Consider the following 20,672-nt stretch of genomic DNA (forward strand, 5'->3'; position numbering starts at 1 on the left):
GGGGTTTGTATACATTATTGACACAAGGATGAGTTTACACTGTACAGAAACAAAACCATAGAGGGAGTAGCAATAAAAGGAGCCCAAAACAATAAAAGCTCTTTTTTGACAAAAAACAGGCATTTGAACATGTACCTCCTAGTCCACACTGAGGTCATTTGTTTACGTCGGAAAACCTAACTGGGTGCTAAAGTGGCAGCATGGTGAATGTTATCATTGAACAGGAAGTGACAGCGGAACTCACTGGCAGGCCTTAGACAGCTGATGGTGCACATCCTCTGCCACAATGGATTACAATCTTATGTCAGGCGAAGCTGACTTCTACACAGTTGCAAATAATTGCAGATTTGTTACTAACCATCTACTGCACCAACATGTAGCATTTTAATCTTCTGGGGTTTTTTTTCTTGCTCTGATTAAATTTCATTTTCTTTCAATTCCTCCTCAGTGCTGTTTTTTTTGTTTTTGTTTGTACTTTGTTGGTTGTACTCTAATATTATTGCAAGTGTCTAATCTATCTTTTTGGGAAGGGGCCTTTTCTATTCGAGTGCACAAAACAAGCTCCATAAAAAGGCATGGTTTGTTTGTCAATTCTTAAACGTCATCATAGTAACCACTTCTGCCTTTTATGCATGGCGCTTGACTTGAATCAAAGGAAAAAATTGAATATCCATCAATATCCAGCAATTGAATATCCATCTGTAGCTGTTAGAAATGCGCTATATAAATCAAGTTGTATTGTATCGTACTGTGAGTGACGTGGGTGTCATGAATGAAGTGCATAGACTTTCCTGGTGTGCCTAGCAATGGAAATCCACGTTAAATGAGCAAACATCCATTTGTTACCTTGTGTACTGCTAACGAACATAGATGTGCTCTTGAGGTACTTGAAATCCTTTGAGTACAAAGTGCGTGACTTATTACAACCTAGCTACTGTTTGTCTGTCCACGAGCCTCATATATAATTAAAGTATATACACACTGGAAGTCATCTGGCGGAGTCGAGCTTTGTGTGCCTACCACTTCACTTTCATCTGCCCTCAAATTATCCCTGCAGTCATAACCGCAGCTCAAGCTTAGCAGCTTTGACAGCTCGCCTGTCTTTTCCAAACATGCCCAGCAATGACACTCGTCCGTCTCGTTTGTCCAGTCGTGAAAGAAAATAAGATGCATACCTGTCAACTTGTACGTTTTCCCCGTATTTTATACGTTTTTTGAACATTTCAAATTGCGTACGCTGTATAACAATTTTTGTATGGGAAAAAAAAAATTAAGAACTCGTTTTTTGTTAGACCGATCTCGTCTTGCCCATTTCGGCTCTAATCCGGAGCGTCCGTTAGCGATTCCGACCGCAAACTTCGGCCAACTTTCACGAGCAAAGTTCAAGTATGCAAATACACAAGAAAAACTATACACTGACATCTCATATCATTAGGTACACCTGCCACAGTCATATGCACATACCAGGCCTAGAGTTGTACAATTGACCATTCATTCTCCCTATGAAATGGGCATGTGCGAGGGAGACAAAATAAAATCATGTGCTCGCAAAATGGAAACTAATATTGAAAGTAGGATCTAGACATTTTGAAACCTGCAAGTCTGTGTTCAAAAAAAGACAGCAATAGGAAGTTGAACTAGAGGAACTAGAGCGCCGAGTGATGGCATTACAGAATGTCAAACCATCAACCACATCCTCAGTCTACAAGGCTCTTAACATGCAAAAAGCCAAGAGGTAATCTCTGAAAATGTAAACGCTCTCAAAACATTTGATTACTTCAGTGAGACTTCAATGAGCAGGTTGCTCTTTTATCTGTACAACACAGAAGCATCACACACACCATCACATCGCCCCTTGCCCGCCATAACCACACACAAACCACCACCGAGATGGCAAGGCAATTAAATGCTCTTCTACTATACCCAGTAGGTACGTTTACAATTAAACTGCGCATCATCCTGTTATAGCCCCTGAGATCCTCTAGGGGGTGCTAATTTGCCAACAACTGTTGATAAGGTGATTCAGAACACCTGTGGCACTCAGGAGTCCCGGGTCATTTAAAACAACCGTGTCATGTCAGTTTTTGTTGATTATGGCGGCGCCATGTGGGCAAAAGCGGTAGTGTTTTGACAAACGTCAACCACGTTTCCCATGCCCGCCATCGCGTCGTGTCGTGAAATCCTGAGCCCTCGCTGGCCTGTAAGTTGGACTGAATTACATTTATATTTCCAGTGGCTGTGTTGAAAATGAATAGCGATGAGGTAATGAATCTAATTTTGTTCAAACAATACTAGTTTTTTGTTTGTTTTGGTGCTTCTGCCATGAAACCAGTAATAGCACGCAGATGTTCGAATCGACTTCCGTCCTTAGAGCGAAAGGAGGAAGTGAGTGTGCCCGTGAAGCAATTCCGGACATTTGTATTTTTGTTTTATGTGTGCCAGGGTTGCTTCCATCCTCCTCAAAGTTGCTTAGTGCCAGTAAAAATGATACAAGCCCCCCAGGGTATGACAAAAGTCCCATTCAACTACTTGTAAGTCAATGTTTCATCCAAAAATTTGTGAAAACAATTTTAAGATCGATTTCCTGCCCAGTGTTGCTTTAAGACCTGCTTTGAAGGATATTCAAGGGCCTCTTCGGATTCTGTTTAGGAATTCTCCTTTCCTATCCCAGCGAGTTGACCCGGTAGTAACGGGAGGAAAGGTTGTTAAAATTCTAAAAATGCTTTGGAAAGACGCCTGAATGCAACCTTTAACTATAGTGACCAACCTTTACGAAAAGAGATATTTGCCGTTATTCTTTACAACAATATTTCAAGAAACAGGCCATTATTTTAAACAGTGCTGTCTATTCCTTTGTTTGAAAGGAAGCATGTTTTGATCTCACAATTGATGTTTTCACAAAGGAAAAAGATTTCGATTTTTCTGCAGGGGCCTTCACTTTGCTTTTTCTCAGCTCGCCTCTGCGAGTCCTTTTCTCTTCTTTCTCTGGCTACGAGACAGAGCTCACCCAGCCTGCCATGCCATTTATACAACTTTTTTTTTTTTTTTTTACTATCTCCGTTATTTGCTGAAAAAAAATCCACTGCTTGTGTTTTTATGCTCATTCTAATTTTCTAAGATGACACAAGATGGTGCCAAAGGCCTTTATATATGGGAACTGGTCTCAAGGAAGTATGATGAAGTGATACATCAAGAGGGGAAGACTAGCTTTGTATGTCAGGGTGGAGCTAAGTTTAGCCTGGGTTGTTAGGAGAGTCTTATGTTAGTCCAGTCTCCAGTCTCTTATGTTAGCCATTTATTTTTAACGGTCACATAAGATTACTTTTGAGTGAAATGAAACTGTAGCTTTTATGAAATGCGCTATATAAATAAAATTGTATTGTATTGTATTGTTTTGGTATCATAGTTTGTGACACGTTTACAGTTTTAACAATCAATAGGGGCAGTTATAAACATTTTTAGGGGGGAGGAGTCACTCACTCATAGTCAGGATTACTGAAAGTAAATTTATGAGTAAATTGAGACAAGATTATCATAATTTCAGTATATTATATATCACTGCTGTCGGGCCAAAACCCTGTATGTCCAAAATGGTCACTTATAGGAGACCCCAAGAATGACAAGTTTAAACCATTTAAACCAAACTATTAGCATTGCACCATGAAAGAGAGCAAGCCATTTAAAACACTTTAGAATGGTCAATAAAGGGTAAAAATAACACCTATGTGGCTGTGAGATTTCTCGAATGTAAGTATGTTCCCTACAGGTTTGGAAATACTCAGTTGGCGGCTTATCTATTTATTTATTTTAAAGTAACAGTACTAATTTTCACAAAAATAGCATCATTGGATTAGGATGCAATTTTAAACAGAGTCTCTGGGGGGCTCATCCAATTGTAAACCCCTGACCTTATTCCCTTAGAGGGGAATGGTGCACAGTTGCATATGTGGAGAACAATTAAAACTACGGATTTCAGTGATTTTTGTTAAAATGCCATTAATTGTGTTCCGGTTATGTAAGCCACACAGTTGGATCCCAAACCAGTTTGAGTCACACAGGACTTTCACTTTGACCTTCATTGAGGTTACCGAGCCAAAAATTCCTTTCTTGGCTTGAAAAGACACAGTTGCTATGGTAACAGGAAACCTCGGCCACCAGTTGCATGAGAACTAAGATTGAAACGTCTCTGTAGATTACACTAGGAAAAATAAAAACATTTATTGAAGTCTTAAAAATGAAAACTATTACATAGTTTAGAAAGGCATCTGACATACACATTCTATGTAAACATAATTCACAGGCTGTAAATTGTTTCCCCGGACAATAAAACACTTTTGAGCTCGATTCCAAGAACAACAACTACAACTTTAATAACTTACGTACATTAAAAGGAAAAGAAAGACACGTTGACAATGATGTAAACAGGACTTCTCGTCAATGCTTGTCACGCCTCCCTGGCGTCCATCTGAGGGCAAACATGCATGAGTCAGAATCACAGAATGAAAACTAATCAAAGTCATTTCACTTATTTGTCACTGCTGATTTTTTTAATGCAAATTCCCTCAGTTATTTGACAGGCTTGGTGAATGAATGATGCCTCACGCACACAACAGCTGAGTTGCAAGTACGTCTCCTCGGCTAATTGATGTTTGGAGCACAGAAGGCACACTGTTTCCATTCTCTTGCCGCTATTTCAGCCAATTTTTTGGACAGTCTGCTAGAACTTGGCACTGAAGTCAGGGTTCTCAAGTTCTTGTACGCCACACGCAGTCGAGTGTACATTTACGGATTGTGCTTTGTGCACTGGGACTTTACCACGATATACAAACCACTGTACTACAGTGGTGCCTTGATATACAAGTTTAGTGTATTCTGTGACCACACTCGTAAACGCATCGTAAATCATCTTTCGCCAATGAAATGAATGGGGAAAAATCCATTCCAGCCCTTCCCAAAAAATGCAAAGATGTTTGTAATTTGTTCTAATAAAAAAATGTACTCTATAATATTGTACTTAATAAAAACATATAGTAAAGACATAAATAATTATTATATTAAATAATAAAGACTTAAACCATAGTTTTTGCATCATCTTATTGGACATTTTGCTCTTCCTAGTGTGCAGGCCATGGCAGTACAATACAGAGACATACAGGAACAAAGTGGACCCCAGTCAAACTGCACTGATTTTACTAACCCAACCCTAAAAAAAAAAAAAAAAAAAAAAAAACAATTCTTGGATAAGCAGGCATATTCTGCCAATAAGAATTTCCATGAAAAAAGGGAGTTGGTTCCCCCCAAAGAAGAATATGAAAAAATATATTCAAAAACATTGGGGGAATCAGACGATAAGCAGTGTTCCACTGTACTTTATATGCCTGTGAGTATTTGTGAGAATCTGTCTGTGTTGCTCCACAGTTTGTGTTCAAACATCAAAATGTCAATACAAATTAACAGAACTGAAGTTGCATTTTGTATTTTTCTATATTTAAGTGCAGTGTTAATGTTCCAATTGTACATATTAAGTGGCTTTACCTTGCTTTTTGAAGAACACTTAGGCCTACTACACTACTATATTTTAAAAATGCACATAATAGTGGTTAGTTTGAGAGCTAGGCATTTTTGGAGGTGGTACTTGGTTTAAAAAGTTTGCGAAGCAATGTAGGGAATGTGATCATGATGTTTTCACAAACCAGGAAGTCAATGTCATGCAGTGTGTTGTCTGCGTTGTGTGCTACAGCCTGCCCTTTGTCCTTAAATTGAATTTCCAAGTTTGTATTTTTCAAGGTAGTACTTGGTGTAAAAACTTATTGATATATTGGAATCAATTACACTACAGAGAAACTACAAAATTGCAAACTCACATTACATTATGGGGAATGACTACTGCCTATGTCGCCTTACATGGTTGTTCTTAAATTACTATCGGAGCGATGCAGTTACCTGGAGGCTGCGTCCGCTCTGCGATGACCCCGGGGAGCTCCACGAGGACGGCTCCTCCTGATTGGCTAAAGTCTGATTGACGAACCGCAGCATTCCCTTCAATGAGCTCATGTGCTCGTCCGCGTCGCCCCCATCCACCCGCTCATCATCCCCCTCCTCCGTGATAGTACGCTCCGAACCGGAGCTGGTGTCCCCCGCCATGTAGGTGAGAGGGTCGAAGGAGAGCTCGCAGCTGGATGGCGGTTCAGTGCTGCTGAGCCGCTGCCAGTTGTGCTCTCCCGAGTCCGAGTAGGACGAGTCCCACGGCTGCTGGCTCAGCGCCTCCCTCAGCGTAGCCTTGAGGCTCGGAGGGAGATCTAGGGACAGGTCGTTGCTGCAGCTTTGGAGCAGCAGCTCAAGATCCGCCTCGGACGGAGGTGAGCTTCTGGTTTGGGAGGGAAGGGAAGTCATGTGAGCGAGTGATGGAGAGATGGTGGTTGTTGGATCCATATTGGGAGAGGAAAGAGGGCAGCGCGTTGATGAGGATTTTTCTTGGGGGTGTATCAATGGCCGGACAGATGACGGGGAGCCAGCGGGATTGTACGGGGCTGGAGTGTGACGCTCAGCTGCTCGCTCCAGACTGGAGATCTTGGCTTGGAGACGAGTCACCTCGGACTCCTGTTAGTGGGGTAAGAAGTTACCAAAATGACCAAATTCGGGGTGGAAAGTAATTCCCTGGGATTTTTGCAGAGGTGGTGAAACCATTTAAGTAGAAGTACAGATACTAGAAGTATTAATAACATTTCAAATAATCCAAAGTATTGATTCGACTCCTTTATCAATACTTAAAGCGGAAGTCAACCCAAACATATTTTTTTCCAGAATATGTTCTAAGCAGACCCACTGGGTGAAACAATGCAATATGATTGATATGAAAATATGAGTTAAGCAGCAAAATCCACCCGTTTTTAGCCATCTCAGGAGGCCGACGTTTTGTCGCTTCCGTCGACTGAATATGACCACAGACCTTCAGGGCTCAGATAACGACCAATCACGGGTCACCTTTTCTAAAGCTGAGCCGTGATTGGTCGTTATCTGAGCCCTGAGGGTTTTCGATGTCATTTTCAGTCGAGAGAAGTGACAAAATGGCCGCCCCGAGAGATGGCTAAAAACGGGTGGATTTTGTTGCTTAACTCATATTCCACAAACACAATATTAATCAGAATGCTGTTTTTCAACTAGTGAGCCTGCATAAAGCATATTCTTAAAAATGTTTGGGTTGACTTCCCCTTTCAGTAAAACTAAGGGAGGACAAAACCAAAAAGTGAAAATTCTTTTTTCTGTTAATTATATTCAATACCTGTTTTGGTAATTATGTAAAATGAGGGGGGAGGGGGGGGGGGGACTTTTCAGAAAATCTTTTTTCAAATGTAGGGAGTAAAACTAAAAAGTCATCAGAAAAATAAACACTGAAGTTCCGACACCTAAAAAATGGTAAGTGGTGATTTACCTTGATGAGCAAGGACTCACTGGAGGTCTCTACGGACCTCTGAGAGGATTCAAGCTGATTCCGGAGCTGAGCAACGTGGTCTCTCGCTTCTTTCGACTGAGCACTAAGATGCTCCAGCTGGATTTGGAGCTGACTGTTCTGAGCCTTGACTTTCTCATACAAATTCCGGCTCCTCTCCAGCTGAGTCTCAGTTCGCAGCAGCCCGTTCTGGCTCTGCTCTAACTGATTCTGGAGGTGACTGGCTTCGGCCTTGGTGCGGTCCAACTCCATCTTAGCGTGCTCCAGCTGGGTTTTGGCCTGGTCCAGCTGGATCTCCTGCTGCTGGAGTTTAGAAGTGAGCTTCTCCTGCGAGGATGACATGTGCGAGGACACTTTGAGGAGCTGACCTCGGGCCTGCTGCAGGGACTCCAGCTGACCGGGAAAAAACAAAACACATATTAGATTATTGTGGGACTGAGAACAGTCTGGCTTACTCCCACAAAATTCAATTGAAAAAAAAAATAACCATGTTAGCCTCTCATTTCAGACTCTTGTCTCAGTGATTCTCCAAGTGTGGTGCAGGTATTAGTGGTACTTGGGCTCCCTCTAGTGGTACGTAAAAGAATCCATAAATAAGACAGAAACCCAAGTACAGCACAGGTCTATTTAACTTTTACGTACAATACATTTGCATTTTATCTTTAGGAATGGTTTGTTTATACACAGTGCAATACAATCCACTTACGTACATTCTGTCACTGAGAAAAAAAAAAGACATTTGTGGCCGTATGTGGAAATCTGATGAAGAAAAATGAGGGGAAAAAGGAGAACTGGAATAACCAAAAAAGGAACATGCATTTCAAAAAAGGAAACAAAAGCAGACAGAAAATAGACAATGATTGTTCAACATTACATAATGAGGAGGACTTGGGAACTATCAAACGTTGTCACCATATCATGATAATCGTGTCCGACCGACTACAACAGTCAATTTGAGAACGTGCAAACTGAAGGATGTTTTTCCTACTTTTTTCAGTTTCTTACATAGACCTGAATAATATCATGAGACAACAGCTGCATTGCAAATTTCAATAAAACCAAGCCCTGGCGCAAAGAGTGCAAAACTGCCAATAAATGACCCCCATCCCCCACCCACATTTTATTATGATGATGATGATTATTATTATTATTTAATAACAGCTTAAACTGTAAATATTTTTCAAACCATGGCCTCAAAACAGTTCAAATTCATCTTACATTACCCGTAAGTGGCTGTAAGTGGTCACATGATTTTCCAGGCACCATCTTGCAGCTCAAAATACATTTCTTTAAAAAGTAAAAAGTGTTGAAAACCACCGATTTGAACAAAATGCACTGGAAGTGCACATGTAGACTCCCCTAACAACCACTAACAACCCAAGCTAAACTTATCTCCTTCCCAACAAGCAAAGCTTTTCTCGCAATCTAGACGTATCACTTGGGCATATCCCCTTGACACCGATTCCTATTTGGAGACTTTTACCGCATCACACCAACCACCAATGTGAATAGTGAACCGCAAATTATGCGGCTGATTAGTGCATGCATTTTTATCGGCAATGATCTTTGCAAGGGTGTCGAATTGTTTGCAATTGTAACTACGGTAAGACTTGACTCTCATGTATTCCAAACGATAGAAACAAGCCTCAATACTGGAGTGTGTACCTCCTTGTTGTGTTGATCCCGCTCCAGATCCAGCTCCTGCTCTAAAGAAGCGACCATGTTCTGCAACCTGGCCTCTGACTGCTGCCGGCGTGTCTCCTTCAAAGCCAGCTCCTCCTCTGCATGGCGCAGCCTCCCATCCTGCCCGCGTATACGCGCACACGTTGGGAACCACGACAGCACAGTCCAGACAGCAGCGAAGCAAGCTAACACGTGCAAACATATGATATGACAAATCTGAATGGTGCTTACCAACTCATTCTCCTGCTGCTTGATGGTGTCCAGTTGTGAGGTGAGAGCTTTACAGTGACACTGAGCTTTTTCAAGTTCCTGCACTAACGTCTCAAGTCTATGCTGATGGGATTCCTGAAACACACCAGCATTCAGATAAGCGAGCGAACATATCCCACAGCACAGGCGGTCTGAAAATGTGTTCACTTAAGACTCATAGTGACAGGCGGGACAATGAAATGCTCCTCCACCCGATGGCAGATTGGTACAATTAACCTGTGAATGCACCTGTTGTTATTCATACAACCGTACAGCTAAGCAAGCACCGATTTCGCGCTGAGTACATCGCATTTGGTTAGACGTGCAACTGGTATGTCGCCCTGCCTCACCCCGACATCTACATTTTGGCCTATTTTACAGCCGCTTCTCCTCTCTCCTCCCCTGCCCTCTACCCACCTGTTTTTATCCATCTCAGGGGGCGGCCATTTTGTCACTTGCTGTCAACTGAAAATTACATCACAGTTGCTCAGGGCTCAGGTAACGACCAATCGTGACAGAAAACCGGTTAAAAAAAAACAAAAAACTCGATATCGGCATCTACTTAAAGAAGGAAGTTAACCCAAACATTTTTTTTCAAGAATATGTTCCATGCAGGTGTGAGTGCGGATGTTTGTTTGTCTCTCTGTGTGCCCTGCAATTGGCTGGCAACCAATTCGGGGTGTCCCCCGCCTACTGCCCGAAGACAGCTGGGATAGGCTCCAGCACGCCCCGCGACCCTTGTGAGGATAAGCGGTATCGATAATGGATGGATGGATGTTCTATGCAGGCCCGCTAGTTGAAACATGGCATTCGGATTAACATTGCGTTTGTGGAATATGAGAACTCCACCTGTTTTTAGCTAGCTCAGGGGGCGGCCATTTTGTCACTACTGTCAACTGAAAATGACATCGCAAATGCTCAGGGCACAGCTAACGACCTATCATGGCTCAGCTTCAGAAAACAGGTGAGCTGTGATTGGTTGTTACCTGAGCCTTGAGCAACTGTGATGTCATTTTCAGTCGACAGAAGTGACAAAATGGCCTCCCCCAAAATGGCTAAAAATGGGTGGATTAACTCTTATTCCGCAAAAGCAACATTTATCAGAATGCCTTGTTTCAACTAGTGGGGCTGCATAGAACATATTCTTGAAAAAAATATCTTTGGGTTGACTTCCGCTTTAAAGCCAAATATTCTGACTCGAGTGCCGAAAAAGTATGAAAACAACTGTTCCTTCTGTTCACAGTTCTCTCTCGAGGCTGTCACATGTGCTGTGTACTTTTTCAATTTTACCAAGGACATTTTCTTATATAATAAAAAGTCACAGGGCATTTGTGACCCGATTCGGTGTGTTATGTCTTAGTCTCATGACATAACTCATGTCGTTTGATGCACCAAAATAGACACTCCTCAAAATGCCAAATGATTTGGGCTATGCACTAATGCACTATAACCATCACAGGTTAATTTAATTTGACCTCCAAACATCTGAATGCATATGTCCAACTGTTCAAACTTGCAGTATTTTTGGCATAACTTGCTGCTCTCCAACGAGGAGCTAAATGGCAGAATTCGCACCCAAAATTCACGAATTCACCCTCGACGCATATTTTAGAATTCTGAACTCTTTGCGCCATCTCATTCTACCCCTGACCTTTGTTTCCTCGAGCTCCCTCTGAGCGTCTCTCAGCTCTTCCTCTCTGGCCTCCAGACATTGCCCCAGTGCCTTGACCTTGATCTCCATCTCCTGCTTGTGCTCCCGAATGGCCACATCCAGCTGGCCCAGCTGAGGAACAGACGGCGAGACGGAAGCAAGTAAAAGTGCTGTCGACAAAACGCACCTACAACAAGGACGTTCATTTTTGTACCAGTGTTGCTCTTTGCTGGAGCTCCCCCTGTCTTTCCTTCAGTGCACTGTCCATGTCTAAAACCTCATGAGTCCTCTCTTCTAACTCCCTCTGCGTCTCACTGTGAACATGCACGCGGCAAACACACACACATTGCCTTATTAAGGTCATCATAATATATAATTGCTTGTGAACATCAGTAAAGGTTTATAATCAAACAATGTATATTTCGCCAATTGTTATTCAATGTCATACAGGAAGAATACACATTAGATTGCAGATTTTTGTGTATAAGATTATTACGGCATTTTTTTTTTTTAAGAAACAAGGTCTGTTTTTGGAGATATTTTTGTGTGTGTGTGTGGGGGGGGGTCTGCTTATCCCAGTAATAATAAATCTTTATTTGATAGGGATAAAGCAGTCAAACAGATACTAGCTTGCAGATGATGATGATGATGATGATGTTGCATATAGAGGTTACAGCTAATGCTAATTCTCAACTCCGGTCCCCAGTTGGGCTCTTCCACCAATGAACCGAAGTCTTGTGTTCATAGAGTGAAATCTTTATACTGTTTGCGCATGTTCCCTTAGTGCTTAGTGTACAGTAGCTGCAGGCAGTAGGTTACAAAACAGCTTTACAGATCATTTGTACAGTGTGTACCATCTTGAAATAGCAAAGTATTACATCACAAACAGAACGTATCGTCCATAAATGGCAAAAATCATATTATACGCAGACACGCATGTGGTTACATCACAGTCGTCATATTGAATTCTCAGTATAAAAGTATAAAATTCTCATATGGTTTAAGAAAAGAACAACTGTTTTCAGACACAGAGAAAGATGTCCGCATGACTCCATGGCGTCCATAGAAGAGTTCACGAGCGAGAGTAGCCTCACCTAAGACGTATGTTCAGTTTTTCCACCTCCACTTGCCGCTTGTCAGCGATGGTTTGGGTCCTCTGCAGGACGTCTTTAAGCAACTGGAGCTGTGTCAGAGTCTCGGAGAGCTCCTCCTGCACCGTCTGCAACTGGCCCGTGAGGAGCTGGACCTTCTGGACGCAGTTGTGCTTGTCCGCCTCGCAGCGATGGAGCTTCTCCTGCAGGTCCACCACTAAAAGACGGGAGAAGGAAACTGTGAGCGGGATGAATCAGAACGTGAAGCTGATAAACTTGCCTACTGAAATAAATCCCTGTTATATCTAGAAAATCTTTGGATGATAGTGACTGGTTTTTTTTTTTTTTTTTTTTTTAAGCAGTACTACACACTGGTTCCTTGACTTACAAGTTCATTTGTGACCAAGCCCAATTTAAGCCTATCAAATAAATTTTCCTGATTTAAATGAAGTGGAAAAAAAAACACCCCTTTTTTTTTTTTTTTTTTTTTTTTAAGGAAATGTTTTTAATAAGGAAAAATAATAGCACTGAAATGTATAATAAATGGATAAAAGAAAATGTTAAGAAATAAATTGGTTTTACAAATGTATTTAAGTTAAAAATCTCACACACTGTAGTATTCGTGTGTAGATGCGTGCCTGTAAGAGGCATGGTCAAGTGACATACAAAATGTGCTTTTATGAATTTCAAAGCGCGTGGGAGGGTTCAAATAGAAAAAAAAAAGTTATTGGATACAGCATTGCAGATTTTCACATCTGCAAAATATCACTCGCGATGAATGGAGATTTGGCTTACCCAAATCGTTTTTGTGTTCAAGCAGGCTCCTTGTTTGCTGCAGGTCCTTGTCGATGAGGCTGATCTGAGTCGTCTTGATGGTGACGTCCTTCCGCAGACTCTGCAGCTCAGACTCTTTAGACGTGAGCTCCACTTGGTAATTTTTCACATCTGCTGCCACTTTGCTTCGGGAATATGGAAAAATAACAAGCTTATCATTATGAACAAAAAATGGACATGATAATCACACACATCTGACACTGGATAAAACGCAACGCATCGAGTCTTATTCGCCTCACCTTATCATGAGCACAGCACCCATTTCGGATATAGAGAACCCGCTGCAATTGTTAGGAATGCAACAAAAATGCTTCACGTCACATGAAAAAAAATAAAAATAAAAAATAGCTAAAGTGTTTTTCATCCAAGCTTTTTAAGGCATCACAACCCAGCAGAAAGGAATAGCTTGATACCGAAGCGGATCCTCACTTATATACGCACACGTATTCATGGATGCAAGAGGCAGAGCAAGAGAGGCTGTGTCACGCCTACTGCTGGATGTGGTGTAAGACTGAGACAGCACAATGTTTCATTATCAAACGGAACAACATATGACTTAAGAAAAAATCTCATCTAAATGGAATTTGCTTTCGTGATGGGGGGGGGGGGAAACAAGCTGTTGATGAAATTATTCTGTATATCTACTCGTGTGATGGCACTGCTGTTCTTACTTGAGCGTCTCGGATAGTTTAGTGTTCTTTTCCTTCACGTCAAGTAGATCTTTGTCTTTTTCCACATTGTCTTCCCATCTGGTCCTCGCCTCGTCCTGCAGAGCCGCTCGAGCTCGCTCCAGCTCATGCTCAAAAGCGGACACCTACGTAAAAAGACACCGCGGCGTGCCGTTGTGCTTTAGGTTGCTGCCCCTACGGTCATGCAATTTACAATTCTACCAAATGTGGTGGGGGAAAGAGGCAAATTTGGAACTGCCGCCATGCATCAGACTTCAAACCTTAATTCCACTTGCATGAGAGAGCTAAATCCGTCTGTGTTGATATTTTGTTAAGATAAGTGAAGAGAAGAAGAATGTCGGTAGAAAAGACACTGGAAGTTATGTCATACAAGTAGCAACATTGCAGTAGTTCCCCAGCTACATTATTGACGGGGGAACCGGATCGTCGTGAAATTCTCATTTCTAAATCTGGGGTCACCAACCTTTTTGAAACTGAGAGCTAATTTGCAGGGTAGTGAATAATGCCAACGTTTATCAGCTTGAATTTAAGATTCCGAAAAAACAAATTTGACACGTTAACTCATTCCCTGCCGTTGACAAATTGACTTGTCTTTTCACAGTCCAGCCATTCAATCCCAGGAATTTATTTACATTTTTTTGTCAACGTTAGGGCAAAAGAGGGTCTGAAAATGTCTGGCAGTGAATGAGGTAATGGCTTCTCACAATAATTACCAACAATAATTTAACAACGTAGGGAAACCAAGAAGAATAAGCAACACTTATACTTTAAAAATATCCGCAACGCTTAACATTCTAGGTCCATTGTGCATGTCAAACACTAACCAAACTTGTCTGTGTGTGAACACTATGTCGTGAAATAAATACTGGCTGGTCATTTAGTGTCCAATAATGTCAACACAGATGCTGTTTCCCCCCCCCCCCCCCAAGTTTCGAGCATGTTTTTGTTTAAATTGACTTCTAACACCGTGCCAACTGTCTGATTAGGTGTTGCCCTTCGCCACTTATCCTGACCAGAACTCGATGCTTGACTATGTCTCTGTAAAGCAGAATGGGCAACATTGTTGTCCGATTGTTGACATCAAAGTTGCAAGCTACAAACACTTCTGTGCTATTTATGTGATCACAAGATCCAACTGCTTTCCGACCCCTCCAAGCAATACTTTGGTATCTTTTGCAGATTGAACACTTTGAAGTCAAAGTTCCCACTACATTATCAGCTAGGTCGTCTATTTGCTAGTTAAACCACAATCGCCGCAAGTCATGAGTTTATGAGAGATTACGTCATCAACTACTTGGCAAAAATAACTGCTCATGAGGTTGCGTCGGTTCTTCTTTACATAAGCATAAGGCATATTTTCAAAACCGTTTCACAGCCAAGTCAGACAGTGATGGTTTTATCCATTCAGTCATTCGTTTCTTGTGCCACTTTTCCTCACTTGGGTTACGGGTGTGCTGGAGCCTAGCCCACGCCGACTGTGGGTCCTCCGAGGACATTACAATAGTAAGTATATAGTAAAATCCCATAAAAAATGATCCCATAATAAATCTGAGAAATAGCAGGCGTTCGCAAGACTGTACTAGCAAATTTGGACAGCTACGTTCCAACGATTAGCATGAAACTGTTAGAAACCAACAACCTCGCACTCGCCTGTTGCTGCAATTGACTCTGGCTCTCCTCCAGTTCAGCGATACGAGCCGTGCTCTCAGTCAGCATCATCTGCTGCTGCTGCAGAGAAAGCTGAAGCTGCAGGTTTTGCTCACCGGAACTCTGAGCCACCCGAGTGACACCGTGAAGCTTTTCCTGCTGAGAAAACACCTGAAGAGAGGAGAATAAAGAGTAGGTGATGAGGATCGGAGAATCTTAACTGTGTCATTGAGCTTTCTTCATCAACGCTAACGTGGAAGAAAAAAAAACAAGAGGACAAGACAAAAAAACAACAACTTTACAAGCCCATTACTTTACACAAGTATTTTCCAATCTTTATTGAGTTAAGGCACACAGTGTATACAGGCATTACATTACAAAAATCTAATAGTGCACCACCAAATATAAATGTTACAAAAAGTATATATACTGATGATCTAGTGTTAATTAACTCATAAATTTAGTTACTTGTGTCATAAAAATCAGGTGTGCCGTAGGAAATTGTCCAATGGAGAATAGGAAAAAAAAAGGCAGTAGTCAGTAGTCTTTTATATATATATATATATATATATATATATATATATATATATATATATATATTTTTTTTTTTTATGTTTCCGCCACACTTCTGTAGAATTATGTGAAGTTGTCGTAGTGAATGCTTAAAAGACTGCAAGTCAAAGTAGGCAAAGTTGATAAATAAACTGTATTTCAAATTAATTCACGGTTCATTTCCCTTCTTTTAATAAAAGACCAACCAATAAGATAAAACATGTACATAAGTATAATGGAAAGAGGACCCCGAAAAATATTAAACCACAATCGCCGCCATATTAAGGGTATCAAAAAAATAAATATATGTTTTTTTTTATTTTTAAAATCGCAATTATATCATTTTTGAAAATCATTCAACCCCAGCGGTGACTGTGTACCTGGTCTTTGGATTTCTGCAGCTCAGACTCATAGCTCTTTTTCATCTCCTCCATCTGCTCATGATGCCACGTCAGCTCATCTCGACAGGCTGACAAAGACGACTGGAGCTCACACATCTGACACACGCGCACACACACACACAAAAAAGTCAAAGCCAACACTTGCGGAATTTAAAACATTTAAAAAGAGAGATGACGGGAAAACGGGCTTTTCAATTGTCTGTACAAAAATAGTTGGGTTTCTCAAGTGCCTGCCCACCCATGAAAGGTGAAATTAAACAACCAAGTCAGTCTATGGTTATCGCCCTGAAATGTATCTATGAGCAAGCCCTTCTAAATTTAGCAGAATTGTGACATAAAAGACTTTACAAAAGCACCGTTCAGTTCCAGTCCGGACTCTGGAGGGATGAACATCTTGTGCTGTGGAGGGCGTCTCAAGATTCCCCGGAATTTTTCAGTCACGCCACAAAAAGTATTTTGATTTGTTGCTCATCGCGTTTTGGAAAAATAGTCACTAGAGAGGGTTCGAAACTTTAGTAAATATAAAGCCGTTGGTAATAGATAGCCCCTTGCTAGTGATCTGTCACTATTAGTTTCAAAGCAAAAAGTGGTCCAAAAAGTATTTAGATTACAACAGGATGTGAAAATCAAAGAAATGATTCTTCACTCAATTCATTCTTAAAACAGCGTATGCGTCTACAATCTCTGTTCCTGCTCATCTCCAAGGTCATAGATTAGGGCCACGTGTTGCCGACTGTTGTTCCGCTGACCTTGGTGGCAGACTCGGCTGCCTGCTCCTTTAAACTCTGGAGCAACTCCTCACTGTGTCTCGCTGCAATCTGCTTCTCCTGGGGCCAAAAACAAAACGTGTCGTACACAACTTAATAAAATTGTGTTAAATACAGTTTGTTTGATAGGAGTCCTTACCTGTGTGAGCTGCTCAACGGAGGTCTGCAGCTGTAAAGACGCAGCCTCAGCCTCATCCCGTTCCTTCTGTAGAGAACTCACCTCCTGCTCCATCTCTAAAACCCGAGAATGAGCCTCGTTCACAGACAGCTGCAGCTACAAATGTGAGAACGCAGCCACTTGACATCTGATTTTGCTCATATTAGATGATTAAAATGCAAAAAAAAAAAAATGCAAAAAAAAAAAAAAGACATTTGTCATTTTCCCCCTGACACCCAAGTGGTGAAATACAAAAATGAATGAACAACCCAGGCGCTATTCATTCTAGCATGATTAAAATCTGCAAAATGAACGCAAAGTGAATCCGGTATACAATGTTTGCAGGTGAAGAATGTTAAAAAATCATCGATGTAAATTCAAGTCACCATGTCTATTCTGTGCTGCTGCTGGGTGCATTGCTGACTTTGTGATTGTTTTGTCTTCTCCAAAGATTGTTGGTACTCTCTTTGCTTTTTGCTCATCAGTGCTTGGTAGTGTTGAAGAGCGCTGGCATTCTCCTGCATTAAATACAAGAACATAACAAAATAACATAAGAAAACAATGATTGTATAGTTGTAGGCAGCGATAAAAGTCATTTTGATTGTTTCTCATGTAATGCAGTATTCTATTTTTTTTTTTTTTTGGAGATGGTGAATTGAAGTCCTTTGTCAGCTGTAAGCATTCCAATTATAACTAAATAAAATCATGAAGTATTTGAGTCTGTGTGTAGTGAATTGATGTAATATATGAATTTCACTTTTTAAATTGAATTAATTAAATAAATTAGTTATTCATAACTCGAATGTCACTGAGTTAAATTGCAGTTTCAGCTCTAAAACCGTTAATTGTGGCAAAAAGTTGGATGTGCCATATTAGCCTGACATTGAAATCTCAACTACTGCTGGAATCACACAAAATGTGGACTCATTTTAAAAGTTGTAACCTGTGTTCTGCACATAAAAAAATATATTTTGTACTTGTACAAACTTGAGATACGATATAGTGGCAGCAAACCACTCAGCTCCCTTTGCAATTAGCACAAGTTTGAAAGATAAGTGAGCACTCCTTCAAAAAAGAGGCTTCACACTACGTATTTAGCGCCACTCCCAGAAGACTCTTACTGTCAAAGTAAACATTAAACTAAGAGAAAAACAACTAAAAATATTAATTAAATAAAAACAAATTAACGTTATGTATTCCAAACAAAGAAATGCCCCCGCTAGCTCAATGCTAACACATAATGGAAAACGCCATAGATGAGCTAATGATTCGCATCGATGAACGTGGAGTAACCTTATAGGCATACTTGAAGACACATGGTGATGCAACACAAGTAGACAGACAACACTACAACACTGACAGGCATATATTCTTTAGCCTCGGAAGTGGCGTTGCTTTGTACCTGCAGCTGGTTATGCAGTTCTGTATTCTTCAAGGCAGCCTGACTGTAGGCGGATGTTTTCTCCTGTAACTGTTTTTCCAGCGCCGCAACTCGAGCACTCTTCCTCTTTAGCTGAGTTGAAACAAAGAACAGTGCAAATCTTTGACAAGCTCTGGATCCAAACTGTGAAAACATTTATAAGGTTACAAACTGAAGTGTTAGAATATCCCATGTCAATGAAAGAAAAGTGGCATTACTTCTTTCTCTGAGGCTGTGGCTTGGTTGGCTTTGTCCATCAGCTCTGTCTGGAGGTTCTGGTGGTTAGAAGCTCTTTGGGCCAAGGACGTCTGCAGGGACGAAATCTCCTCCTGCGCTCGGCTGACGCGGTCCTGAAGCCTCTCGACCAGGCTATGTTGTTTAATCCGCTCGGCCTCCTTTACCTGAAGAATTTGTAATAGATGCTGGTAACCTTCACCTGAGAAGATAAAAAAAAAAAGTAAAACGATTGGAAGGGCTGACGTTTATTATGTGAATGTCACACTATTGATGGTTTATTTCGTTGATGGGATTTTTTTTTTTTTTTTTAACGATTTTTTAACGATAGAATGTGCTTTTCTAATGGACCATGAGTCTGCTTAATAAGATATGATTGATTGATTAGTGTATTTACTTCTGAGGAAAAGTGTATCTATGTAGTCTACTCCTCAAAGCTTGCATTCATGTTTATGCCTCTGTTTTCATGTCTTGCTTGCTTCACATACTGTATGGAGTATTACGCCCGTATGTGGTGAGATAATAAAGAACAATAGTGCTGTGCTTTTTGTTTTATGCATTTAGGTTAATAAAGGCAGAAAGGCAGTCTAATGGTTATCACATCTGACAAATTGACACATTTTTAAAAATGGCTGGACTAATCATGGCCGGAAGTGGATTTTAGTCCGGCCCTCATGCGTGTGACGTACTCGCGAGGCGGCCAAATTTCATCTCAGCCTACTCGGTGAAAGGCTTCTTTTTAGGCTTCTTTCAAAACAACTAGTCTCTGGGAGTATATTCAAGCTGCGCGCAGCACTCAAGTATGGCACATCATGCACTTTCCTACTTCCGGAAATACGCCGTAGCAAAACTGCTGTGTAGTGGTTTGCTGGCATGCTTTTATTTTGAAGGCCGGGAAGTGTGAAGGAGGGGAAGTGTGGAGAATAAATAAGTAACTTGTTGAATGCTTGCAGACTTGTCGTCTGTTGGACCCAAATGATTATACAATACGACAAAACCAACCCCAGGGCTCGCAATGGAAGTTAGTACACGCAGCTGGGTAAGTACGAGAGTAAGTGGCCCGTTTGAAGCGTGTCCACAGCGGGTTTGAATAGTAAGTTCGCCAGCTAATTGTCTTTAAATAAACCTATTCTGTTAGCATCTCTCCCGTGGGGGCATCATGCACACGTGCCTGCGTGGATTTTCTCCTGGTAATTCGGATTCCTTCCACGTTCCAAAAACATGCACGTTAGTTTCGTGGAGAACTCCAAATCAGGGGTAGGCAGAATTTTTGTGCTCAAGGGTCACATTTAAGTTTGAAATTGGACAGAGGGGCCAGGCCCATTCATTCTCTGAACCGCTTTTATAATTGGAAATGGCATTAATTCCATCACTACCGGCCCTCCCGGTTTTATGTTATTGATATAGCTGCGTGTCAACAGGAGTGAATGAGTTAAAAAAAAAAAGTGGGCCGCCCACCTGTCGTCCATTGTAAAATGTGTCACTTGATCGGCATACAGGGCAGGCAGTCATAGGCCTGTTGCATGACTCACCGCACATATATAAGGGTTCATGCAGTTATGCATGGTGCACCAATATATATTGTACATATAAAGAATTATAAGTATAATTGAAATAAATGAATAAATAAAGTAGGTAAGATCATTTGAATTTTAGCACGTTGTTTTTGCCAGACTTGCTAAGAACCATATATAAAAACTGCAGATGACGGTCCCACTGTACCGGGTTTCAGTTTCAGCATTTGTGCACTTGCTGTACAGTCCACCGGGGGCAGGATGCAGGGTCTGACACACAATGGTCCTACTACATCCTACAATACAGTAAACAACACATTATATCATCTGAGG

The 20,672-nt window shown here is 41.2% G+C and overlaps 1 protein-coding gene and 1 long non-coding RNA gene across 4 annotated transcripts in view; one reads left to right on the forward strand and one right to left on the reverse strand.

The window, feature by feature from the left end:
• Positions 1-20,672, reverse strand: part of ccdc18 (coiled-coil domain containing 18) — a 28,046-nt gene that overhangs the window by 1,693 nt on the left and 5,681 nt on the right. Inside the window, exons 8-25 of one of the 3 annotated variants that reach the window (XR_015088306.1) lie at positions 20,548-20,635; positions 18,810-19,027; positions 18,574-18,684; positions 17,558-17,689; positions 17,154-17,288; positions 16,997-17,074; positions 16,227-16,343; positions 15,298-15,465; positions 13,630-13,772; positions 12,920-13,083; positions 12,128-12,341; positions 11,248-11,347; positions 11,034-11,165; positions 9,365-9,478; positions 9,116-9,253; positions 7,433-7,843; positions 5,944-6,600; positions 4,384-4,465 (exon numbers count right to left, since the gene is read on the reverse strand). Coding sequence is in view for 2 of the 3 variants with exons in the window: in XM_086042544.1 (XP_085898670.1) it covers positions 4,445-4,465; positions 5,944-6,600; positions 7,433-7,843; positions 9,116-9,253; positions 9,365-9,478; positions 11,034-11,165; positions 11,248-11,347; positions 12,128-12,341; positions 12,920-13,083; positions 13,630-13,772; positions 15,298-15,465; positions 16,227-16,343; positions 16,997-17,074; positions 17,154-17,288; positions 17,558-17,689; positions 18,574-18,684; positions 18,810-19,027; positions 20,548-20,635 (3,141 nt within the window). In the remaining variant the exon portion in view is untranslated. Of the gene's footprint in view, positions 1-4,340; positions 4,466-5,943; positions 6,601-7,432; positions 7,844-9,115; positions 9,254-9,364; positions 9,479-11,033; positions 11,166-11,247; positions 11,348-12,127; positions 12,342-12,919; positions 13,084-13,629; positions 13,773-15,297; positions 15,466-16,226; positions 16,344-16,996; positions 17,075-17,153; positions 17,289-17,557; positions 17,690-18,573; positions 18,685-18,809; positions 19,028-20,547; positions 20,636-20,672 lie in introns of those variants that run through there. The other 2 variants (XM_086042544.1, XM_086042545.1) reach the window with 2 other exon arrangements.
• LOC147140897 (uncharacterized) lies at positions 12,730-17,834 on the forward strand. Its single transcript, XR_015088307.1, has 3 exons — positions 12,730-13,055; positions 15,331-15,486; positions 17,144-17,834. It is a non-coding gene; the product is annotated as an uncharacterized LOC147140897 (long non-coding RNA).

The sequence above is a fragment of the Filicampus tigris genome, chromosome 10 (genome assembly GCF_054856515.1).
Source record: "Filicampus tigris isolate MCC_2025a chromosome 10, RoL_Ftig_1.0, whole genome shotgun sequence".
Lineage (NCBI taxonomy): Eukaryota > Metazoa > Chordata > Actinopteri > Syngnathiformes > Syngnathidae > Filicampus > Filicampus tigris.